The 21,512-nt window shown below is 39.5% G+C and overlaps 3 protein-coding genes and 4 non-coding genes across 8 annotated transcripts in view; 6 read left to right on the forward strand and 1 right to left on the reverse strand.

Moving 5' to 3' along the window:
- The first annotated feature begins 43 nt into the window (after nucleotides 1-43).
- Nucleotides 44-3,916, forward strand: rpl4 (ribosomal protein L4). The gene is made up of 10 exons (XM_067500501.1): nucleotides 44-193; nucleotides 825-996; nucleotides 1,131-1,237; nucleotides 1,488-1,626; nucleotides 1,903-2,027; nucleotides 2,409-2,538; nucleotides 2,977-3,133; nucleotides 3,332-3,415; nucleotides 3,591-3,711; nucleotides 3,791-3,916. The coding sequence occupies exons 1-10, from the start codon at nucleotides 191-193 to the stop codon at nucleotides 3,860-3,862; spliced, it is 1,110 nt and encodes a 369-aa protein (XP_067356602.1). The 5' UTR covers nucleotides 44-190; the 3' UTR covers nucleotides 3,863-3,916.
- LOC137126441 (small nucleolar RNA SNORD16) lies at nucleotides 1,320-1,420 on the forward strand. Its single transcript, XR_010914360.1, has one exon. It is a non-coding gene; the product is annotated as a small nucleolar RNA SNORD16 (small nucleolar RNA).
- Nucleotides 1,722-1,821, forward strand: LOC137126389 (small nucleolar RNA SNORD16). The gene has a single exon (XR_010914310.1). It is a non-coding gene; the product is annotated as a small nucleolar RNA SNORD16 (small nucleolar RNA).
- On the forward strand, nucleotides 3,186-3,256 carry LOC137126439 (small nucleolar RNA SNORD18). Its single transcript, XR_010914358.1, has one exon. It is a non-coding gene; the product is annotated as a small nucleolar RNA SNORD18 (small nucleolar RNA).
- Nucleotides 3,453-3,520, forward strand: LOC137126440 (small nucleolar RNA SNORD18). Its single transcript, XR_010914359.1, has one exon. It is a non-coding gene; the product is annotated as a small nucleolar RNA SNORD18 (small nucleolar RNA).
- map2k1 (mitogen-activated protein kinase kinase 1) lies at nucleotides 3,511-15,733 on the reverse strand. The gene is made up of 11 exons (XM_067500499.1): nucleotides 15,483-15,733; nucleotides 9,956-10,166; nucleotides 8,696-8,842; nucleotides 8,410-8,487; nucleotides 8,220-8,271; nucleotides 7,873-7,997; nucleotides 5,013-5,220; nucleotides 4,797-4,861; nucleotides 4,638-4,696; nucleotides 4,481-4,526; nucleotides 3,511-4,399 (listed from the first exon to the last, which is right to left on the reverse strand). Exons 1-11 carry the CDS (start codon nucleotides 15,563-15,565, stop codon nucleotides 4,286-4,288), a joined length of 1,188 nt encoding a protein of 395 aa, XP_067356600.1. The 5' UTR covers nucleotides 15,566-15,733; the 3' UTR covers nucleotides 3,511-4,285.
- A 41-nt stretch (nucleotides 15,734-15,774) lies between these two features.
- Nucleotides 15,775-21,512, forward strand: part of megf11 (multiple EGF-like-domains 11) — a 79,782-nt gene continuing 74,044 nt past the window's right edge. For both annotated transcript variants that reach the window (XM_067500489.1, XM_067500491.1), the window contains exon 1: nucleotides 15,775-15,923. The gene's annotated coding sequence lies outside the window, so the exon portion shown is untranslated. The remainder of the gene's footprint in view (nucleotides 15,924-21,512) is intronic.

Here is a 21,512-nt window from a genome sequence, read left to right on the forward strand (position 1 = left end):
AATTTGTACAGTTTTTAACACGTTTTTCTTTGAGGTTAATCAAACGCAATATCGACACAGTTTTCTTCCGGAAGTGACCAACAAGGCGGAGGCATAAGGCATCAAGGGTAATTCACTGACTTCCTTTTTACTGTGGCCGCCATAGCGTGTGGAGCGTGGTTCCCGGCGAGCCGAAAAAAAATTACCGAAAATGGTAGGAAACACACTTATTTCGCAGTTAAGATTCTATGTTAATGTAAGCGTAATGAGATATTTAATAAATGCAATGTGCTTTAGGTGTTTGGATAGCCTAAGGTTATGTTTAATAGAGAAAGTAGGTTGGAAAGCTCCCGGCCAGCAAAGCTAACACGAGGAGCCATTTTGGATGAGCAGCTTTAGTAGTACAACCCAATTACACGTGTAGCTGTTCAGGGGTAGATACGTAGCAAGCAGTTAGTAGGTGTAGCTTGATTTTATTCATTAATTTTTTTGTATATACATGTATACCACGCCTAAATTACATTTTCCTATTGCTGTTTACGGAGTTATTCTCTACAATGAGTGGCAGATGTGTCGTCAAGACTGGCATGCTAAGTCGTAGCAGAAACCAGCTAAGCCAAGGCCAGAAGCCACAGACTAATCGACAGATATGTCTAAAGTTATTTACTTTTTATTTAGCGCGGTGGTCTTATAACTTTGACTGTCCAGTGTGAGCTGCTGTAATGTTGGCACGTGTTTTATTGTTTAGTATAAGAAGCGATAAATAGAAGTTTGTCTGGTCGCTCGTGCTAGGACACATGAGTTGTTCTAAAGACACATTCAAGTGTTGTATCCCTCTCTTCTAGGCCTGTGCCCGACCCCTGATCTCGGTTTATTCCGAGAAAGGAGAATCCTCAGGCAATAATGTTGTCATGCCTGCTGTGTTCAAGGCTCCAATTCGCCCTGATGTGGTGAATTTTGTGCACACAAACATGCGCAAGAACAGTCGCCAGCCTTACGCTGTCAGTGAGCTTGCAGGTGGGTTTATGTTTTTCTCAAACTGGCATGTTTACCAGTGGCATTCGACCTTCTTTAAGATTTGAAGCTCTAACACTTTGAGTCACTAAGGTGGTATTTGATTTGTCCACTGTTTAATTGCCTGTGAACTCCAGGGCACCAGACCAGTGCAGAGTCCTGGGGTACAGGAAGAGCTGTGGCCCGTATTCCTCGTGTGAGGGGTGGTGGTACTCACCGCTCTGGTCAGGGTGCTTTTGGAAATGTATCCTTTTAAGTAAGTTTATTTTACATGCCCCCGACTTTTTTTTGTACTATTGTATCCTTAAAGACAAACTAAAATGTCTTGCGTTGATGATGTAATTTGCGTCCGACTCTATGACCAGTGACAGTATGCCTGCTGTCATATGCTGGCATAGATGGGTGATGAACATAAAGAATCTGAGCAGGCTTTGAATACTTGAGTTCTTTTCTTTCTTCAGTAGTTGTCAAACCTCCTTGACTTGCCTCTATAGATGTGTCGTGGCGGTCGCATGTTTGCCCCCACCAAAACCTGGCGTCGCTGGCACCGCAGGATCAATACGACCCAGAAACGTTATGCCATCTGTTCTGCCCTCGCTGCCTCTGCCATTCCTGCACTTGTGATGTCCAAAGGTAAGTTCAAATAAACCATAATTTTAGAAGACTTGACAGGAACACTGGCTTTTTAATAAATAGGAGCAATTATGATATTCTTACAACATATGACTTGCCATGATGGTGTAATTTGCGTCTGATCCGTTGAGCAGCGACAGTTGCCTGCTGTCTTTTAGCTGTCAAGGGGTATTGATGTGTACTAAATTCTGAGCAAGGTGTAGTTTAGCTGTGGTGTTGTAAATGGTTGCATGGGTTTGTATGCATATCTTTGCTTTACATGATGTTGTCTATTAGGACACCGCATTGAGGAAATTCCTGAGGTTCCACTTGTTGTTGAAGACAAAGTTGAGGGCTACAAGAAGACCAAGGAGGCAGTTCTCCTGCTGAAGAAGCTTAAAGCCTGGAATGACATCAAGAAGGTACGTTTAAGCTGGCGTCCACAGGTGACATACAGTGACTACACCGACTATGATGATAAAGAAGTATTGGTTTTAAGTTCAAGGGTGTTTGTTGGTGTTCCTGTCATGGTTTGATGGGAAGAATTTAAGTTATTTTTACATGTTATTGCCTAAATTTTAGTTATTTTGCTTGTTTTTGGCCACAGCACAAGCATTTGTAAAGCCTTAACTGAGAAGACATCCTTGTACATAATCCTTGTAAAAGTTTTAAGTGTAACTTAAAACAAGTTCAAGTTGAATTTGCAGCTTCTATTAAGATTCACTGAATATTTTCCATGTAAAAATTGCTTTGATTTAGTATATTATTGTGGTATTGCATTAATATTGTACATTTTTGCTCAGGTCTACGCTTCTCAGCGCATGCGTGCTGGTAAGGGTAAGATGAGGAATCGCAGACGGATCCAACGCAGGGGGCCATGCATCATCTACAACCAAGATGCTGGTGTCACCAAGGCCTTCAGGAATATCCCTGGTCAGTTACTTTTATTAAGAAAACAAATCATTACTGTTGGGATAATAGTGGAATTTATAAAACTCTTTATATTTGTTACTTTGGTTTAAAATAGCCAAGGTATGGAAAGTACAAACACAAAAATGGCCCCTCTACCATGTTCTGCGTAGCCCTAAAGGTAGTCATCCTTATCAAATGTAAAAATAAAATAATGCTGCAGAACTTAGAAATTGAGCAGAAATCCTTGAAATTCTTGGTCAGAAATTGTTAAAAGGGTGAGACTAATTAATATAAATAAATAATATCAATCTGTTCTGTGAGTCTGGGTCACAGGAGGCTTTTGCAGTACTTGTAAATTTCTATTAAATCTTTAAGTTTCATACTATAGATGATGTGGTCACTGGTTTTGAATGAGCTAAAACTTTTACAGAATGATAAGTTCTCAATTTTTTTTTGCAGGCATCACTCTGCAGGATGTGAACAAACTGAATCTCCTGAGACTTGCACCCGGAGGTCATGTTGGGCGCTTTTGCATCTGGACTGAGAGTGCTTTCCGTAAGCTGGATGAGCTGTATGGCACCTGGCGTAAACCATCCTCCCTGAAGGTGGACTACAAGTGAGTATTTGGGGAGTTTGGACACTATAAGACAAGTAAAACTGATGGCATAATACAGTGATGAGCTTTAACTTCATGGTCCGTGTTTTTGAGACTACTGATATTTAACGAAGTTCTGAGTTTGGGAATCCTAAAACTCAATCTATTGTGTGTAAGTGTTTTCCACACTTTAACCTAATTCCCAATGCCTCATCTCAGACTGCCAATGCACAAGATGACCAACACAGACCTGAGCAGGATTCTGAAGAGTGAGGAGATCCAGAAAGCACTTCGTGCACCTCGGTAAGCATTGTTTAGTTAAAGTTCTATTTTGGCTTGTCAGCTATGATGATTTTCCACTTCAGGTCCGTGTTTCTGAACCCTGATTAGTATGGAAGTCCTGAGTAACACAGTTTATTTCAAATATTGCAGTTCACATTGTGCAAGTTTACATCTTCAAATTACATTTTCATTACAGCAAGAAGATCAACCGCAGAGTACTGAAGAAGAATCCTCTAAAGAACTTGAGGATAATGCTGAAACTGAACCCTTACGCCAAGACAGCAAGACGTCATGCCATTCTTAAACATGACCCTGCAGTAAGAAATTCTGTAATTTAAAAGCAAAGTGTAGACTTGTTTGCCAATTGTGACTAAAAGGTTGTTCCCCTTCCCTTAGATCAAGGCCAAGATGCTCAAACCCAAGAAGAAGGCTGGAAAGAAGGAGGCTCCTGCCAAACCTAAGGCTTAAATATAAACATCCATAAAGGAATTGAGTGACAAATAAACCTTTTGTTTCAATGCATGAGTCAGACCTGTCATTGAAAGTAAAATTCACAAGACTATTTATTTCACAGAAGCTAACAAAGCTATGTATCTGTTTGTGCTTTAAGGACAAAGGGTAAAGAGCAATATCAAGCACACAGGTTGAGCAGCATTTGTCATGATTTAAACATTTGATCATTAGAAAACATGGCTTTTCAGGTAGGCCTGCTATATAGCCTGAAGAAGTGTTAGATACATGGGTAAATTTACTTGGCATGTAGGATTGTACACTTAAATATACAACTATTGATTGCACAAGCTCTTAACCCATTGAATACATGCTATAAACAGTTTGCCTTTAATACAAATCCAGTCCTCAGTAGACCTCAAGATATAAGCTAAATAAATCTCACATTGATATTCCATGGGTGGGGGTAACAGGCTGATTAAGTCCAATGGTGCTGCACAACCAGCCAGCAAAGTCCACCTGCTCAGCCTCAGAATTCTTGATAAAGGGATGCACCTGGGAGGGGAAAAATGAAATGTAAGGTGGCTAAAGAAACTGAAAGTTAGGTATTAATAGTTGCTAAATATGAACACCTACCATTAACTGTTTCAGGTCTGCTCTCTCTGCAGGGTTCTTAACTAAACTGCAATAGATGCATTATGTTTTAATATGTGCTGTGCATTTCCTACACCACTAGATGGCACAAAGCTTGACTTGTAGATGCTTAATACCAGTAAACAATTCTCATACATACCATTTATTTACAAAATCTTGGAAGTCAGGGGTAAATATCCCAGGAAGCTTTGGCGGAGGCTGATAATTAGAGGTTGAGTCAGTATGAATGGTTTAAATACGGCATAATCAAATAGGTAGTAAAGGCATTAAGACCATGTATGCCTGCGTTCACACTCACCTCATTGACGATGTAGTCAAGCAGCTCAAATATAGCCATCGGTGGCCTGCTGTCAGGTCCACAGGCTAAGAGAAAAATAATTGTTGCACCAAACATAATTCACAAATTGAGGAAATTGAAAACTGAATGTTTTCATAATAAGTATTTCATGTAAGCCTGCTGTAAATCTTTTCATAAGTTTTGTATAAGCAATCACCAGTGTGATCTCTGACTTACAGCTGCCCGGTCGCCCAGGAGGCCGTGGCTTTGGGGAGGACTCACTGGCAGCTGCCTCCCCTTCTACAGGGAAGCCGAAAATGTGTTCCAGTTCCTTAGCATCCGGAGGGGGGATTGGGAAACGTCCAATGGCCATTTCAACCAGGGATAGGCCCATGCTCCATATGTCTGACTGAACGGAGTAATGCGTGCCCTGTAAACGCTCAGGCTGCATAACACACATGCAGATGTATCATTACTCATTTGGATAAATGAAAAAGTAGTAAAATGGTATAGCAAAAAAATTAAACTAAACAAGTTTAACTTCATTACAAGTATGGACATCCATCAATACAATAAAAAAAGTTTTGTTTTTATTGTCATGCGTTTACATTGTACACAGACTTACTCTTCAGACTACGGCTCTCAAATTGATAATTCCAATAAACGAAACAAAGAGAATATTTTATATTTAGAATAAATGCTGGAACATTGCTGTTTATTGTTGTTTTGGGTGTTTTTCCTCACAGCTTTGTCACCAATGACCATTAAACTGAAGTCACAAATATGTCCAAGTCTGAGTCTCAGCAACCAGCTTAGGTTAAATGACACTTTCATAGTAATGAAAGCATGGTGGAGTTTTGAATTTGAAGTAGTTTTTGATCAAGCAGAAAACTAATTTTATTCCAGTAGTTGTATAAATTATATTTTAATTATATTTATACCATGACCTGCATACAGTCCAGACAACAAGTATTTGGGACAGTTACACTTTGCTTATGACAGGGTGCCCAGAGAGGAGCCGTGGTATTGTATGAGGAAGTCTGCAGTGGCAAAGAAGTATGTCAGAGTGGTGCAGGACATGTATGAGAGCTGTAAGACTGTGGTGAGCTGTGCTATAGGTGTGACAGAGGAGTTCAAGGTGGAGGTGGGTCTGCATCAAGGATCGGCTCTGAGCCCCTTCCTGTATGCTCTGGTGATGGACAGGCTGAGAGATGAGGTTAGACAGGAATCTCTGTGGACTCTGATGTTTGCAAATGACATTTTGATTTGTAGTGAGAGCAGAAGGTAGGTGGAGGAAATTCTACAGAGGTGGAGGTCTGCTCTGGAAAACAGAGGAATGAAGCTTAGCTGCAGTAAGACAGAATACATGTGTGTCAATGAGAGGGACCCAGGGAGAACGGTGAGGTTACAGGGAGCAGAGGTGAAGAAGGTGCAGGACTTTAAGTACTTAGGGTCAACGGTTCAGAGCAACGGAGAGTGTGGCAAAGAGGTGAAGAGGCGAGTGCAAGCAAGTTGGAACGGGTGGAGAAAAGCATCAGGTGTGTTGTGTGATAAAAGAGTATCAGCGAGAATGAAAGGAAAGGTGTTGAAGACGGTGGTGAGACCAGCGATGTTGTTCGGCTTAGAGACAGTGGCACTGAAAAAAAGACATGAGGCAGAGCTGGAGGTAGAAGAGCTTAAGATGTTGAGGTTCTCTTTGGGAGTGATGAAGATGGACAGGATCAGGAATGAGGACATCAGAGGTACAGCTCATGTTAGATGTTTTGGATATAAAGTCAGAGAGGCCAGATTGAGGTGGTTTGGACATGTTCAGAGGAGAAACTATGAATATATCTGTAGAAGGATGCTGAGGTTGGAGCTGCCAGGCAAGAGGTCTAGAGGAAGACCAAAGATGAGATTTATGGATGTAGTGAGGGAGGACATGAAGTTAATCGGTGTGAGAGAAGAGGATGCAGAGGACAGGGTTAAATGGAGGGACATGATTTGCTGTGGAGACCCCTTAAAGGGGCCGAAAGGAAGAGAAAAAAAATTTAGAAGATGACAACACTTTTTTCCTTCAGGCGGTCAGCACTACTGCATGGCTGGAAGGTTGCGGATCTGCATTCCCAGCCGACTGTGTGGAGTTTGCATGTTTGCGTGGGATTCCTCCCACAGTCCAAAGACATGCTTGATAGGCTAGGTCATTCTAAAATTGCCCATAGGTGTGAATGTGAGTATATATGTTTTGGCGCTGAGATAGACTGGAGACCTGTCCAGGCTGTATCCCGTGTCACCCTCCAGCCCCCCTTGCAACCCTAAACAGGATAATTGAAACTAACAAACTTAGTTTCCAACAAAGCTGAAAACAAAACAAACAAAAAAAAAAAAAACGAAATAAATTAAGGTTTAAGAAAAAAATTTATAAATTAAAACCTTTGAAAAAGTAATAACATTGGTGGTATACAGCTTTTTTAGACTGAGATCAGGTGACTGACTCGACTAGTTAAGGATATTTCACTCAAAAAAAACCTCTATGGTTGCTTGGCCATATGGTTAGGATTGTTTTCCAGCTAAATGAGGAAAAACAGTTCAGTGAAGTATTAATGCATTTTTCTGAATCTGAGCCCAAAAGCATGCTCCTGTAAACATCTGCATTCATCCTGTTGCTTCCCTCAGTGATGAAATCATCACTAAATGCCAATGTGCCAGTTCCATTGGCTGCCATACATGCCCAAGCCATTACAGAGCCACTCTGTTGGCACGTGGGATCTTTTGGGTTTTGGTTCCCCACACTTTCTTCTTTCCATCATTTTGATTGAGGTTGTTTTTTTGTTAAATTAAAGCAAACAGTTGGCACGCAGATGATTTGTTACTTTATTTCGAATTAAATATGGTGAATCACAGATGACGGAAAAAAACAAGTAACTGCCCAAATACCTTGTTCTAGGGTTGTGTTTGGCCTACGTGACATAAAGTTTGTGTATAAATTAAGTTAAACCTGTTTTGTGTGTCACCCAATTAAGAATCAACTCTAACCCTAAGAGTAAAACCTTCTTCATTTTGTAGCAGAAATCCTAAAGGCTAAAATGTAACCGAGTGCATTGTCCATTCAACTCACAGACATGTATGATCGAGTGCCCACAAAGGAGTTGGCCATGGAGTCTATGAGCTGCCCACTCACTCCAAAGTCACACAGCTTGATCTCACCACGGGAATTCACTAGGATGTTAGAAGGCTTGACGTCTGAAAGAGGGGCATGCAATATTTAGAAGGACATGGTGGGCAAGTGTTTAACTGGGAAGCGTAAATAGCACAGAACAAACTACTACAAAGGCTCCGCTCATGTTGTGCTGCTTGTCACATGTTTGTCTGTTTTCACATTTATACACAATATTCATATGTAAAACAGAATGCAACACTGTTGAAAAATAATTTGTGACATATTCCATTAAATCAGTGACTGACCTCTGTGCATGATCTTGTGTTTCTCCCTTAAGTAGGACAGACCTTTAATGACCTGGAGAGACAAATGTTGCATAACAATTATATAGATTCCTTGGTATTCCAAAACAAAATACATCAGCTATGAACAAAAATAGTTGTAGTGCAAATGCCAGAACACAAATGTATTTGGAGAGGTGCTGGAGCTACGCACAGCTATGCTGACTTTGCCAAGAATCTGCTCTGGGATCTTGCCTGCTTTCTTCAGCGACTGATCCAGGGAGCCACCATCCTACAGCCACCAGGAAAGCAAAACACAGAGAGAGTTAACTGAAACTGTAATAGATGTTGTGAAATTCAAATAATTTAAACCAAATTGTTTCAAAGCCAATGAGGTTGTGCGTAGAAGAAACAAATGTATGTTCCGTAGCACCTGTGAAGCAGCACCAAAGTCAATGTTATGTAAAAACACCAGCAGCTGTAACATATAAGAGATGTACCATATGCTCCATGCAGATGCTGATTTCTCCATCACTGTAGAAAGCTCCGTAAAAGCCCACTATGTAGGGGGAGTTACATTCATGTAACACCTGCAGCTCCCTAATGATCTGGTTCCTGATGGCAGGTTTGATCTCCAGGTGGATCAGCTGGAACACAAGAGACATCAGCATTTACTCATGCTTATACAAATATAATTCAAAAAAAGTTGGGATGATTTGTGAAACATAAATAAAAACTCAATACAATGATTTGCAAATCTCATCAACTATATTTTATTCACAATAGAACACAAAAAAGCATGTTGAAACTCATTTTGAAATTGATGGCAGCAACACCTCTCAAAAAAGTTGGAACAGTGTGATGTTTACCATTGCGTAGCATCCCTTCTTTTTTTTTAACAACTGTCTGTAAATGTCTGGGAAGTGAGGAGACCAGTTGCGGAAGTTTAGGAGAGGAATGTTGTCCCATTCTTTTCTGATACTGCTCATTTTTTGTTTTAATGTGCATCAAATGTTTTCCAATGGTGAAAGGTGTGGACTGTGTGCAGGCCAGTGCAGCACCCGGACTCTTCTCTTGCAAAGCCATGCTGCTGTGATGGACCCAGCCTTTTGTTGCCCTGTTGTAACTTTTTTGAGATGTAGCTTTTTTGAGATGTGTTGCTATCATCAAATTCAAAATGACCTAATATTTTCTATGAAATGTTAAACTATCTTAGTTTCAACATCTGATATGTTGTTTGTGTTCTATTGTGAATACAATGTGGGTTAATGAGATTTACAAATCATTACATTCTGTTTTTATTATTTATTATCACACAGGCAATAAATAGAGTGAGGCACAATACTGCTTTTGCACAACTGGGCATACACAAGAAAATCAGACAATATACATATACATGCATGTTATGAGCACAAGATAAAAGCTTTACACGGACATGCTTTGTTTCATTTGTGTGGTGTGGATATCACAGTGTACCCATTGTATTTTTGGACAGACTGTTGTCTGGGCAACCCACAGTCCAAATGCTTGCAAGTGAAATTATACCAATTTCCCTCCACACATTTTGAAATCCCTGATTGTGCCTGTAAAAGCAACACCTGTTATAATTACTGGTGAAGGAAACTCATACATCATTATGTAATTTCAGTCTATACATCCTTGCTATATACTGTTTGTGGTGAGTAGCAAACAAAAGCTTTTTTCCTGCGCTGTCTTCACTAACACTCTCCCTGTACCCAATCATAAGGGTGACGATTTACCTTTCTTGCCATGATAAGACCTGAGGGTCGGTGGGAGACCTTGAAGACAACTCCTCCGTTGCCTGCACCCAGCTCTGAGATTTTTTCAAAGTCATCGTCCTTCAGCTCTCCCACCTTCTGCTTCTGTGTCAGAAAGGCCTCCAGGCGTTTCCTCTGCTGCTCATCCAACTCAAGTTCCTCTAGTTTCTTTTGCAGTGCCTCCAAGTTTGTTCTTATAAAGAGCAGGACAAAGAAAAGAGACAGAGAAAGATTTTATATGTATTTTAATATTATTAAAAGCTAAAATATATAATAAAAAGGTTAATTCGGACAGAACTTTTGCTGATGTTGCCACTCCATCAGGACACGTGAGGTAATTTCATCAAAATCTACTATATTTATTATGTTACTGAAATCTCAGAGAAGAGACAGAGCTTGGTGGGTGACAGTTATTGCTGCACCTGTGACTGGTAACAATGGCACTCAACCAAAGAGCCTGCAGGAAGACAGAGAAGATCGCAGGCTGTGTGTTGGCAATGTTCCTCCTACTGCTACCGGAGTGAGCAAGCTTGGGCTTTGTTTGAGTGTATATGCTGCTCCTCTGTCACTGTTGTCATGGTGATGCATTTCCTTAAGACGTCAACTGTAGGGTGAACTCATGTGCTGCCCTTTAACCTCTCATTCTACTCCCACTCCACTATTCCAGAACAGCTATTATCATTAACTCTGTAAAGAGCGAAGATTTTTAATGTGATTTCCACTGATTAGATGGTGAAATAGGTGGTCTGAGAGTATGTTATTAAATACTCAGAACAATGACGACTTAGGTTCATTTAGAATAACTTTAGCATCTTTTTGGATTAAATTACTGTTAATGATGGATGCTTTATTCTGTAAATGATCATGGCATCAAACAAATGGCATCTGAGCTTCATGTCTCAACGTGTTCTTGAGCAACTAAGGTTTTCCATCCTCAGCTGCTAAGGCAAACAGATTGTTCCAGTTTTCTGTATGTATGCGGTAATGGTTTTAATCAAGCGTACAGCTAATTATGTTTTTTTTTTTTTTATGTGGTACTTGATCACGACTCACTGGAGAGCAGCTGGAGCAGGCCAGCAAGCTCTCCTCTCTGCTGCTCCACCATGCAGTGAAGCGAGGGTTAAGTGGTTTTATTTTTGACAGTAGGCCTGCATATCCATGGAGACGAGGTGGTGAGTTTGAGTTGGCTGATGGTGGCGTGGGTGTTATGTCGATAAGAGTGTGAGGAGGAGGAGGAGGCTGGAGTTAGCGAGAAAAGGATCACACTCCACACAATATGTGGGAGGGACTACAGTCAACACACGCTACAACCCCCTCTTTAGGTGCCACAGGAAGTGGGCACGATGCTGGCCTTTTGAGCTCCATCCAGATAATGTCCATGGACACACAGCAGTAGTCGAATGCAATAAACGAGGTGCCGAAAAGAGAATGGTATCACTGCTTTCAAAAGTGTGTTTGTGGTTGTGAGCCACAGACAAATCACAATTAGGAGCAAAGGGTGGGTTTGTATTTTGAGTTGCATATACTTTCTCTTTTACCAGTATATATTTTATATACTTTTACACTCAGAAAAATTATATAATTAGGATTTTTGCCCAAGAATAGTATACATCAGGATTGCAAAGCAGAAATGATAGAAAATTACAGTTAATTAAGTTGAAAGAAATGCAACAAGTTAAGAAGTTGCAGTTTTAATAGAGACTGACTGTTACCAAAGCTATAATATGGATCACAACAGACTGATGGACTTAGAAATAATTACATAATGTAAAAATGAAGATGGGAATAATAAGAAATGTGAGTAGTGTAGTGAGCATCGGTTATTTGGCATCAGAGGAAAAAAGGTAGCAATTTTCATGCATTTTTAATGCAGAAAATTTGGTATCTTTAGTTGTCCAGTCCCTCTACTGACTTCTACTGGATATACACATCAGACATTTCCATTAACACAAAATTAGAATTGTTTCTATGGTATATATATATATATATATATATGATAAACTTTTTAAAAGATTCTGTTCTGCAAGCACAATGGTGGTTAAAGTAATAAAAAAATGAATGCTATTGTAAACGGGTAAACGAGTGTACATACCTTTGAGCAAACAAGTGGAAATTCTTTTGTGCTGAAACAGGATATAGCAAGTGGTATGTTACCACTGAAGAATCAGCACCACAAACTACAGGGGCTGTATGAGTTAATAATTAATTTCATTTTTCACATTTACACTTGCTTTATTCCTGGTTTGTATTTGCATGTGAAGGTGAACACTATCAGTACCAATAAAGCCCTGACAAAAGAAATACCAGCAATACTTTTTAATAATACTGTGAGCTCCAGACATTAAGTGGCTTAACTGCTTAAACAATAGATGCACATAGTTTAATTCTGCATGTGAAAGTCAGATCTCATCCAAAATTTCATCCAGATTGTTTTGAGTGGGTCTATTCAGAACAGGTTGTTTTGATTTGTTCCTATATTTCCTCGGATAATATTCTATTCTTGGTTGTCATTATGTGGGCCACTCAGTGGTACCGTATCCCATGGCTGGCAGTGATTTCACGCTGAAAAAGCATGTGGCGGCAAGACTGGCGACTTTTTACCAGAGTGGAAAAGGCTGGTGTCAGTAAGAGACTCACTGATTGTACCCAATAAGACGTGTGCTGCTCAGGTCAGCATCCTAAACTATGTGTGCTTTGGCAAACAATTCATGTTTGTTTTATTGGTTTTTCCCTAAAGCTGGACAATATGGATTTTTTAAAATCACAATCATCATTAGCTTATTATAATCACATTATGTCATAATTCACTAGTTAAAGATACTGACAAACCTTTCTGGCCAAGGAGTTTGTTGCTGCTGCTGCTTCAACATCTGTTTGTGACTGAGATGGTAAAATGAATTCAATGTGTTGGTACAGGTTTCTGTGGCAGATGGCAGAGGAAGCTATTTTTGTAGAGTTAACTCTTCCTCAAACCCTTCTAAGGTGTGGGTGGGGGCTTCAATCACAGTTCTCTTTTTATTCTGCTGTTCTCTAGGCTTGTATGCGATGCCCACGTAAATGGTATGCAATGTGTGATCGCACAACTATAGCATCAATATCACAATGATCCTTTTTTATCATGGTGTGGAATTACTGACAATGTTTGCTACATGGTCCCCCGAAAGCTAACATTAACGACATTTAAAATTCTGTTACTTTATTTCATACACCCCTCAGCTTAAACTTAAATATTCCCCTTCCTGCAGCTATCGTAAACCCATATATACACACCCATCCTATTGTAACACATATGGACCACAATAAGCAGCTTCTGTAAATTCAATCCTCTCCTTCGATGGTCTGCATATGTTTAGTAATGTTCCAGCTCTCCACAAACGCATTATCTTTCACAGTAATACTTTCGTCACCTCTTACATAAAATTCGACAGAACATAAATATGATTTATTTTTCATCTGGCCTTTATAGATGTTCGGGTAGGATAGGTCTGGACATTGTACTTGTGTTTCTTGTTATTAATAGACAACCTGAGCTACATGTGTACTGAATGTACTGAAAAATAGATGTATATAAAAAACATTTTTAAAAATTGTACATTGAATCTCCGTTTAATGGTTTCAGTGGATTCTGGCTGTGATCCTAGAAAGTAGAAAACTTCTTTGGTACCTTATTGGGTACCAAAGAAGTTTGAAACTTAAAAGGTTATAATACCTTCTGAACCTACTGTATTACAAATGTTTCCTACTTCATTTGTATACAGATGTGTAATTTTATGCAATGATTAGGGAAAAGATGTGTGTGGAATTTGAGGGACAACTCTGCCTGCATCACTGAACTGAAACAGAATTGCTTTTCCTCAGAGTCTCAGATAGCTGAAAGTGAGGGCCTAGTTAAAACTGGCTTTTTTTTTTTTAAAGCAAAAAAGACTGTGTAAAACCTGCCTGCATGAATTTTCTGTGAGCAGAGTGTCAGTCCAAATATCACAACAGGATTACTGACAAGACACATAGACACTGTGGCGGCAGTAGAGAGCCCTCCAAAGCAGAGATTGCAAAATCTCTAAAACACAGTTCCTGACTGTTGGTTCATTTCGACATGCTGCTATTTGGCCGGTTACAGCCTGCCCAACAGCAGCAGGAATGTGCTCTGCTCTCTCCAACACTGTGTCATCATCATCAATGTCTACAGAAAAAAGCACAACTTCTCTATTTAACACTGTTTGCACTGTGAAACTTTTTGACTATATCAATTTAAATGTAATGTTTCCCTTATATTTCCAATGAAAAGTGAAATGTCACCTAATCCAATTATGGTAAAGATTATTTTCACTTTTACTTTCACTAAATTTGTAGAGTCAAAACTTTTTGTTTAGTTACTAGTTTGAACCCCTAGAAAATCAGCTGGCCATCAGCTTCATTTGTCTTAAATCATAATAAAATAGGACATAATTGTAGGTTGTCGCCTTAAGGGTTTAAAGCCGTGGACATTTACAATTTACTGCAAAAGTCATTCTGTGGCAATCGAAAGCATGATCTAATGGTGATACAATTAAGTGTTCCACCTTTACAACACATCAGAAAAGCAGCCATGATGGGGATGACATCTTATGTAATTCTCATCTCAACTGATCAAGCTGAACTAGAAGTAGAGCATGGTGTCACCACAATTTAACATCTCCATTACTGTGCGTTGTCAAACAATGGTGGGAACAGGCCTAACAAAACTTCTTCAAGACACGGAAACATTATTCTACACACTGCTTCTCTGCAAAGGTCAGCTTCTGAGTAATCACAGGCCTCATGCATACATACATGCGCACACACAAACACACACAGTGGGCAAGTAACGAACAAACTGTTCATCAGTGACACAGAAGAGACAACCTGAGGACTTAAGAACTGAAGACGGTGACATTTGAGTCATTATGCAGATTTTCTATCATTTATTAAAGATCAAACACATGCTGTTATGCTAGTTAGTGTTGAAACAAGTAATTTATCTTTTTATATCTTTGTTATTTTAATATATTTCTGATAGCCTGACAGAAAATGCTAAAGGTGACAACTTGGGCGTCTGCACAAATGATTAACTTTTTTACTGAAAAGAAAAATCTGACTAATAAAACAAACTATGTCTGAAGGCTTGCAGCTTGGGCTCTGGGAACTGCAATAATTATTTTAATAGACAAATAACTGATAAACATGTCAATATGTTTATTGGTGTGAATGAAAATGATCATCAGTGCAGGTGCACTGCCAGGAAGATCTCTAAATCACACCCACCTACGCACTCTCTCTACACACCTGGTGCACCGTGTCATGTTAGAGACAAAAGTTTACACACATCTTAATGTAAAGGAACAACTCCGTTGACTGTGTGGCAGGCCTACACGTCTGTCATCGGTCTTCACAGCATATTGAACATGAAGCTGACATTCATGACAGATTAGAGAGCAGGAAGCTAATTAACCACCAGACTGAATGTCAGCTGTTAAAGATTACTGTCACTCACTCTGTGGCTCCGGTGCCGTTGATCGTGTTTCCATCGGGGATCTGGTTGAGCTGGATCGGCTCTGGCTTCCTCCTCTTCTGCATGCTTCACACAGGAAACACACGGGCTGCGGAGATATGGATGAAAACCCGAAGATAGAAAGGTGGAGAAAAGGGCAGCGGTGATACCCGAAGGATAACAGTCGACAGATGAGAAACGGAGCTGCGCTCTCATGAGCAAGAGGACTGATTTGCTCTTGTTGATGGGTGGATATGAATGATCCGGGAGATGAAACGTCACAAATATGTTTACACTCGTCTTCCGGACGGTGTGGCTGACATGGGGACAGCGCCTCCTCTGCCGGTGATGGGTGGTGTTACAGTCCGGAGACCACCATAACTGGACTGTCGCTGTCAGACCACAGGTGAGAGGCGGGGACAGAGGACGAGACAAAGTCGTGAGGTAAGTGCAAATACTACTCTTCAAATTGTACTGTCTAATCCATAATAGTCATTTATTTTACACCATCTTTACAAACAAGAGTTTTGCAAAAAAGAACTTATAAAAAATGTCATGTTAAATTAAACTACCAAAACAAGTACAACTATACGATTAGTTGATCAGTTGATTAGTTGACTGACAGAACACTGATTATTAACTCTTTTGCTAAATAGTTCTATGCAACAGTAAAACCTAATGGTCCAACTTTCTCAGATATCAGGGTTGAATCCTTTTTCTTGTCATTATTGTGCGAATTTACATAAAATTTCTAATGAAACAATATTTGTGTGACAATCAATTTTAAACCAATGCAATACAAAAACAAAGCTTTAGTAAAATGGCAAAAACAAAGTTTTTGTATTGTTAGTTCCTGTCCTGCATAAAATGATTGAAATAAGCTCCACGTCAACCCAAAAACAATGCTGCTGTCATGCACCGATACAATTGTTTTAATTGTTTTTTTAAATATAGCACATACATTTTACACAACATTTTTATACCATGTGTTTTATTGTCATACAGAAACAAGGTAATGCCACTAAACACATTTAAAGGCGGCTTAATGTGTGTCAGTTTCTGCTCACTAAGAAATGAGACAATGGCTGTGTCACGTTTTTGCCACTGGCTTCATTTCATGCTCGTTTGTGTTTTTTGATCATTTTCTCCCTGCCTGGGATCTTGTCTTCCTTCTGCTTCAACCTGGCTGACACACACACACACACACACACACACACACACACACACACACACACACACACACATACAGACTAATCGTCTCCACAGTACATAGATCAATCACTTTCTCTCCCAGTTTTTCCCACCTGCTCTCAGCTACTGTTTTTCTGTTTGTTTTCCCTGGATTGTTCTTGTGTGCCAGCTCTACTGGTTTATGGACTGACTACATTGTATTTTCTTTCATTTGTGGTTGACCTGCCTGAGCAACACTAATTGTTTTTGTTCGGTAAACTATTTGCAGCATCTAGCAGCCGGTCTGCCTGCTGCCTCTCGGGATTTCTTGTTTTCTGTCTGGTCTTTTCATTAAGAAATGTTACAACCTCAAACATGGGTCAACTCCTGGCACTTTCATTCATAATTAGGATGGAAAAGATTTTTTATGGGTAGGCATTCAAATCACAATAAAAATGAGAAAGACGACAAACCCTTTTGTATAATATTTTTTCTATATATGCTCTGTCTGTTTTGTTTCTAATTTATGTCAAGTTCAAACCGGGGATTTACAGTCGGATTTTATCTGCCGCAATATCCTCACCTCTTTAATACTTCCCTTTATACATTTGGTATCTTTTAATATTGTTGACAGCCTCAGTCACTGTTCAGATGATTAAACGGAGTTGTTAATGAATATTTTTATATCGCATGCTGCAATTAAGAGATTGCATGTGCTGTATACGCAATAGTTCCAGAGCTTTTTTCACATTCACTCTGCATTATACAGTTTTTACATTTTAAGCTCTGCAAGTCCAGTGTATTTCACACATGGCACAACCATTTTATTATAGCACAGTTCTTTTTACTATAAAAACTATTTTCTCTTGTTATAGACGGAATGTTTAACTTCTGTGGGAAAATATTAATCAGACCAATGAACAGATTTACATGTTAGACAGGAGTCAATCATCCTTCTCAGTGAATGATGCGTAAGCTGTCAGCATATGAGCAGAACGTGGCACTGGCTGCCATTTTTACTGCTCAAAAGTCTTTTCACATTGTCCTGACAGACACAAGGCCACTGAGCCGTGCCTGGTTTACCAAAAGCATCCTGCTGCCAAAATCATCTTTTTCTTCATAAACCAGAACTGACAGAGAGGAAAGATGGGCCGTGTCCTATCTCGAGCCCATGGACAGGAACCATGTGGATTTCAAGTCGCTTTTGACAAATTGGTTTGTGGCCATATCAGACCTGACTGCAGTCCCCTGGTCTGCCACATGGATCATTAAACATCTGCACCAGTGGTTTAGTCCCTGGGGTTGAGATCTCCGAAAGTTTTCACAAGAAAGAGAGGGGGAGATTAAAAAACACATTTATGCTTAACAAAAGTGTGTTAATTGTCTGTCTTAATCTCGTTAATAGAGTAAACGATAATTTTTTATTGTGACCAAATGCTCTAAAGGATCTAAATAGCCTAAAATAACTCAAATGCCCACAAATTAATAAGGGACTGGAATGAATGTAGATATAGCTGCTTTTAAGGACTTAAAGCAGAATGGTTTTGAAGTGAAGAGTTTTTCTTATTTAAAAACGGGGGCATCTATTAGTGGAACTAATTTGAACTTTTCATCAGCACAGTTATTATGGATAAGCACCTCATTATTTTTTTTGACGACACTGTAAAAAACTGTGTGTTTCACATTCAGGACTGTGAATATGAGATTTGAACCTAATTGGTTATAATTTAATGGCTGATCACTGTGAACATGTTCAAATAGTTCATGTTGTTCTAAAAAGAAATCATGTCAATTACTTCTATGAGTTTTCACTCTTACCTGATAAGTCTGGGCGAATTGGACTCATATTCCTCCATGTTGCAGGTTGTTTGTGCAGAACTGAACACAGCAATCTTGTGTGACCGCACTTCTATTATTCAATGTGACTCTAAACTTTAAGTAAAAATCTACCCATAATAATAAGACTTCTAACTTAGAGTAACTTATGAACAGTGTCACGCAAAGAGGCACTGCAATCACTGTCCAGTGCTTTTCACTATGTATAAATTTTGTCCTATTAAATGTTTTAAAATGTCCTGTTTAATTAAGAACACATATTACTTCCATCCACCACTTGTTTATTTTGGCTGCTGTCTTTTTAAAAGTTACAGAGAAGAAGGACTGCTGGGAAATGCTTGTTTGTCCAATCACAGTACTCCCTGTTGTTTGCATTACAGTAATTTGCTGGGAAGTCTTCAATTCATTTTTTTTCTCAACCTTTTATCAAAAAGCAGGTGTTCTTCAGCAAACAGTTAGCAGCATAAATAATGTGTAGCAAGCCCAAAGCCCAGACACTGTAACTCAGAAGAGGATGGAAAAAATACATGATGCTGCAAAAATGATGTATTTACCCATGCTCAGTGCTGATCTTAGTCAGTTGGGGCATTAGGCAAAAAAATGTAACTGTTTACATATAGGCATAGATCTGTGCCTTTCAGCTCGTCCCTTCGTAGGTTGCCAAAGCGGAACATGATCTGACATTGATTTGGCGTGAGTTGTTACGCTGGATGCCCTTCCTGCCGAAACCCTCCCATTTATATCTGGGCTCGGAACCGACACTAAGGTAGCCCTTGATGGCTAGGTGGGGCAACACCTGGTGGGGTGGCCTTCTGCATCCCAACCAGATGATCCATCAAGAGAGCCACCAGGTCCACTGTTTTTGCATATGAGACGCATAATGTCATTTAACATAATTCGCATACAGAGGATTTTAATTGTGTGATGGGGTCTGCATTATAGCCATTAGGTTATTACATTTACAGCATCATGTAAATATAGTTTTCAGCATCATAAAGCCACTATGCTTCACATATGGAAATAACCTAACTTACAGTAATACACTGTGGTGATTTATACACTTGTCCAAATTTCTTTGCGTCTAAAATTCATCATTTGGCATTCATAACTTGACAGTTAGCTTGGTCAGACACAGCTTTCTATCAGTTTACTACAGAAAAACTATTGTCTAAATTAGCTGATTACTTGCAGCCTGCTAGTTAAGCTAACAAGTTGATTTCTGGCATCCTGACTCTGACACATTAAGCTGCTCTGCTAACTTAGTTAGCTACGTTAACTCATGTTAAATGTCAAAGTAAACAAAAGAAACAATGTGACACCAATAGAAGTTCTGTTTTTCAACTGTCTCGTCACCAAGATTATGGCAACACTAGCAGCATTTAGCTAACTCTCTTTCGTAATTAATCTTTATTATATGCTCCACTTACCATCTTGCTTTTTTTTCCTCCTCTTCCTTTTTTGCTTCTATTTTTTTCCCTCCCAGAAGAAGAACTCTTTATTTTTGTCAGCTGGTTATTGTTGTTGACCCATCATGAATTATGCATGAGAGTCCAGTGTGACTGGTAGTGTCATTGCACACTTTGCACACAGCCAGTGCTGTACATGGTTTAACTTTTGTCAGCTGTTGGGCTGACAAAAGTCATCTCCGAGCCGTTGCCTGCCTTACCGGCTGGCAAGAAGCACCTCTGCAGTCTTTACGTACAGCTCATCATTGCCATCGAGCGCGACAAATGAAGCTATAACATTTTCACAAGTTGAAAAAGTATTATTTAGTAGTATTATAACTATTTCAGGACCAGAGCGTGGCAAAAGAGAATGGATTAGATACGGTCTCAATAGAGAATAACAGAGTCAGGAATTCAGACTTTAGCAGGGTTGTTAATGGCTTTGCTGAGCACAGGGCCAGTGGAATGAACTTCTAATGGCTAAGTACAGTTTATTTTATTATGGAATGGGCTCAGGGATTTAAATCTATAGCACTCTAAAATATTACATGTCAGAAGTTGGACAATGGACACCTACTGTAATCTGTGTCTAAGATAACATTTTGCTGTTGTACTATTGATGACTGAATAATTAATTCTGTAATGCAATGGACTGTGTGATCAAGTGCTTGTATCCAATTATTCACAGTTTGTAGGCCTGTAATGAGCTGCTGTGCATTTCCTCTGAAGACACCTTTGTGTTGATTAGTTAAAGCTGTTTCTGATGCTTAGTAGTTTGAGAAATTAGAAATGAGGCTTTCCTGTAAGCGTTGATCAAATTCGGAAATTGACCGTTGTCTCTGGAGCTGATCAAAGGCTGGATTGCAGCATGGTGCTTGCATGGTGAGCCTCTTGTTTTGAGTGGTTTTGTGAGAACTAGGGGGCACTAGTATAAGGGGTGGATATGCACATGGGATAAGTTAATCTAGTGACATGATCAGACCTTGCCCAGTCCTCTGTCGGCAGATTTTTGCTTAATGGCTAGTTGAAAGCACGCCTTCTTTGAAACTATGCTTTTTCGAGGTAGACTGCTGGCAGAGTTTTGCTTAAAATATTGACCAGATAATTACCACAGATATAAGCGTATGCCAATTTTGCAGCTGTTCCATGTTGGAATGCAGTTTGTCGCTCATTGGGACACTGACTATACAGAATGGGATCTTCTTCCTGTGTTTACTTTCTTTTTCCCATCCCAGGTCAATTTAAACAATCAGCAGACAAAACTACTGTTGCATCACTTGTATATGAAAGGAAACCACACTCAAGGGAGAAGGTCTAGAGGTTACAACTATTTTTACAGTACTGAAATCATACACGTTTATATGCCAAGAGAACTGAGTAATAGAAAAAAGAGGCTAATATCCCAAAGGGTTAATTGTGAGAGGGATATTTTTGATTAGTTTGGAAAAAGAGCAGGGGCATAACCCCCTATAGCCCCCCTCTGGGAGTGTCTGTTGGCAACCAGTGATCTACACACATTTCAGCACATTTTGCCCGTGTGAATGCATGAAGCCTGTAACAGTAGAAGGTGTTTCAGTAATAT

The sequence above is a fragment of the Channa argus genome, chromosome 4 (genome assembly GCF_033026475.1).
Source record: "Channa argus isolate prfri chromosome 4, Channa argus male v1.0, whole genome shotgun sequence".
NCBI lineage: Eukaryota > Metazoa > Chordata > Actinopteri > Anabantiformes > Channidae > Channa > Channa argus.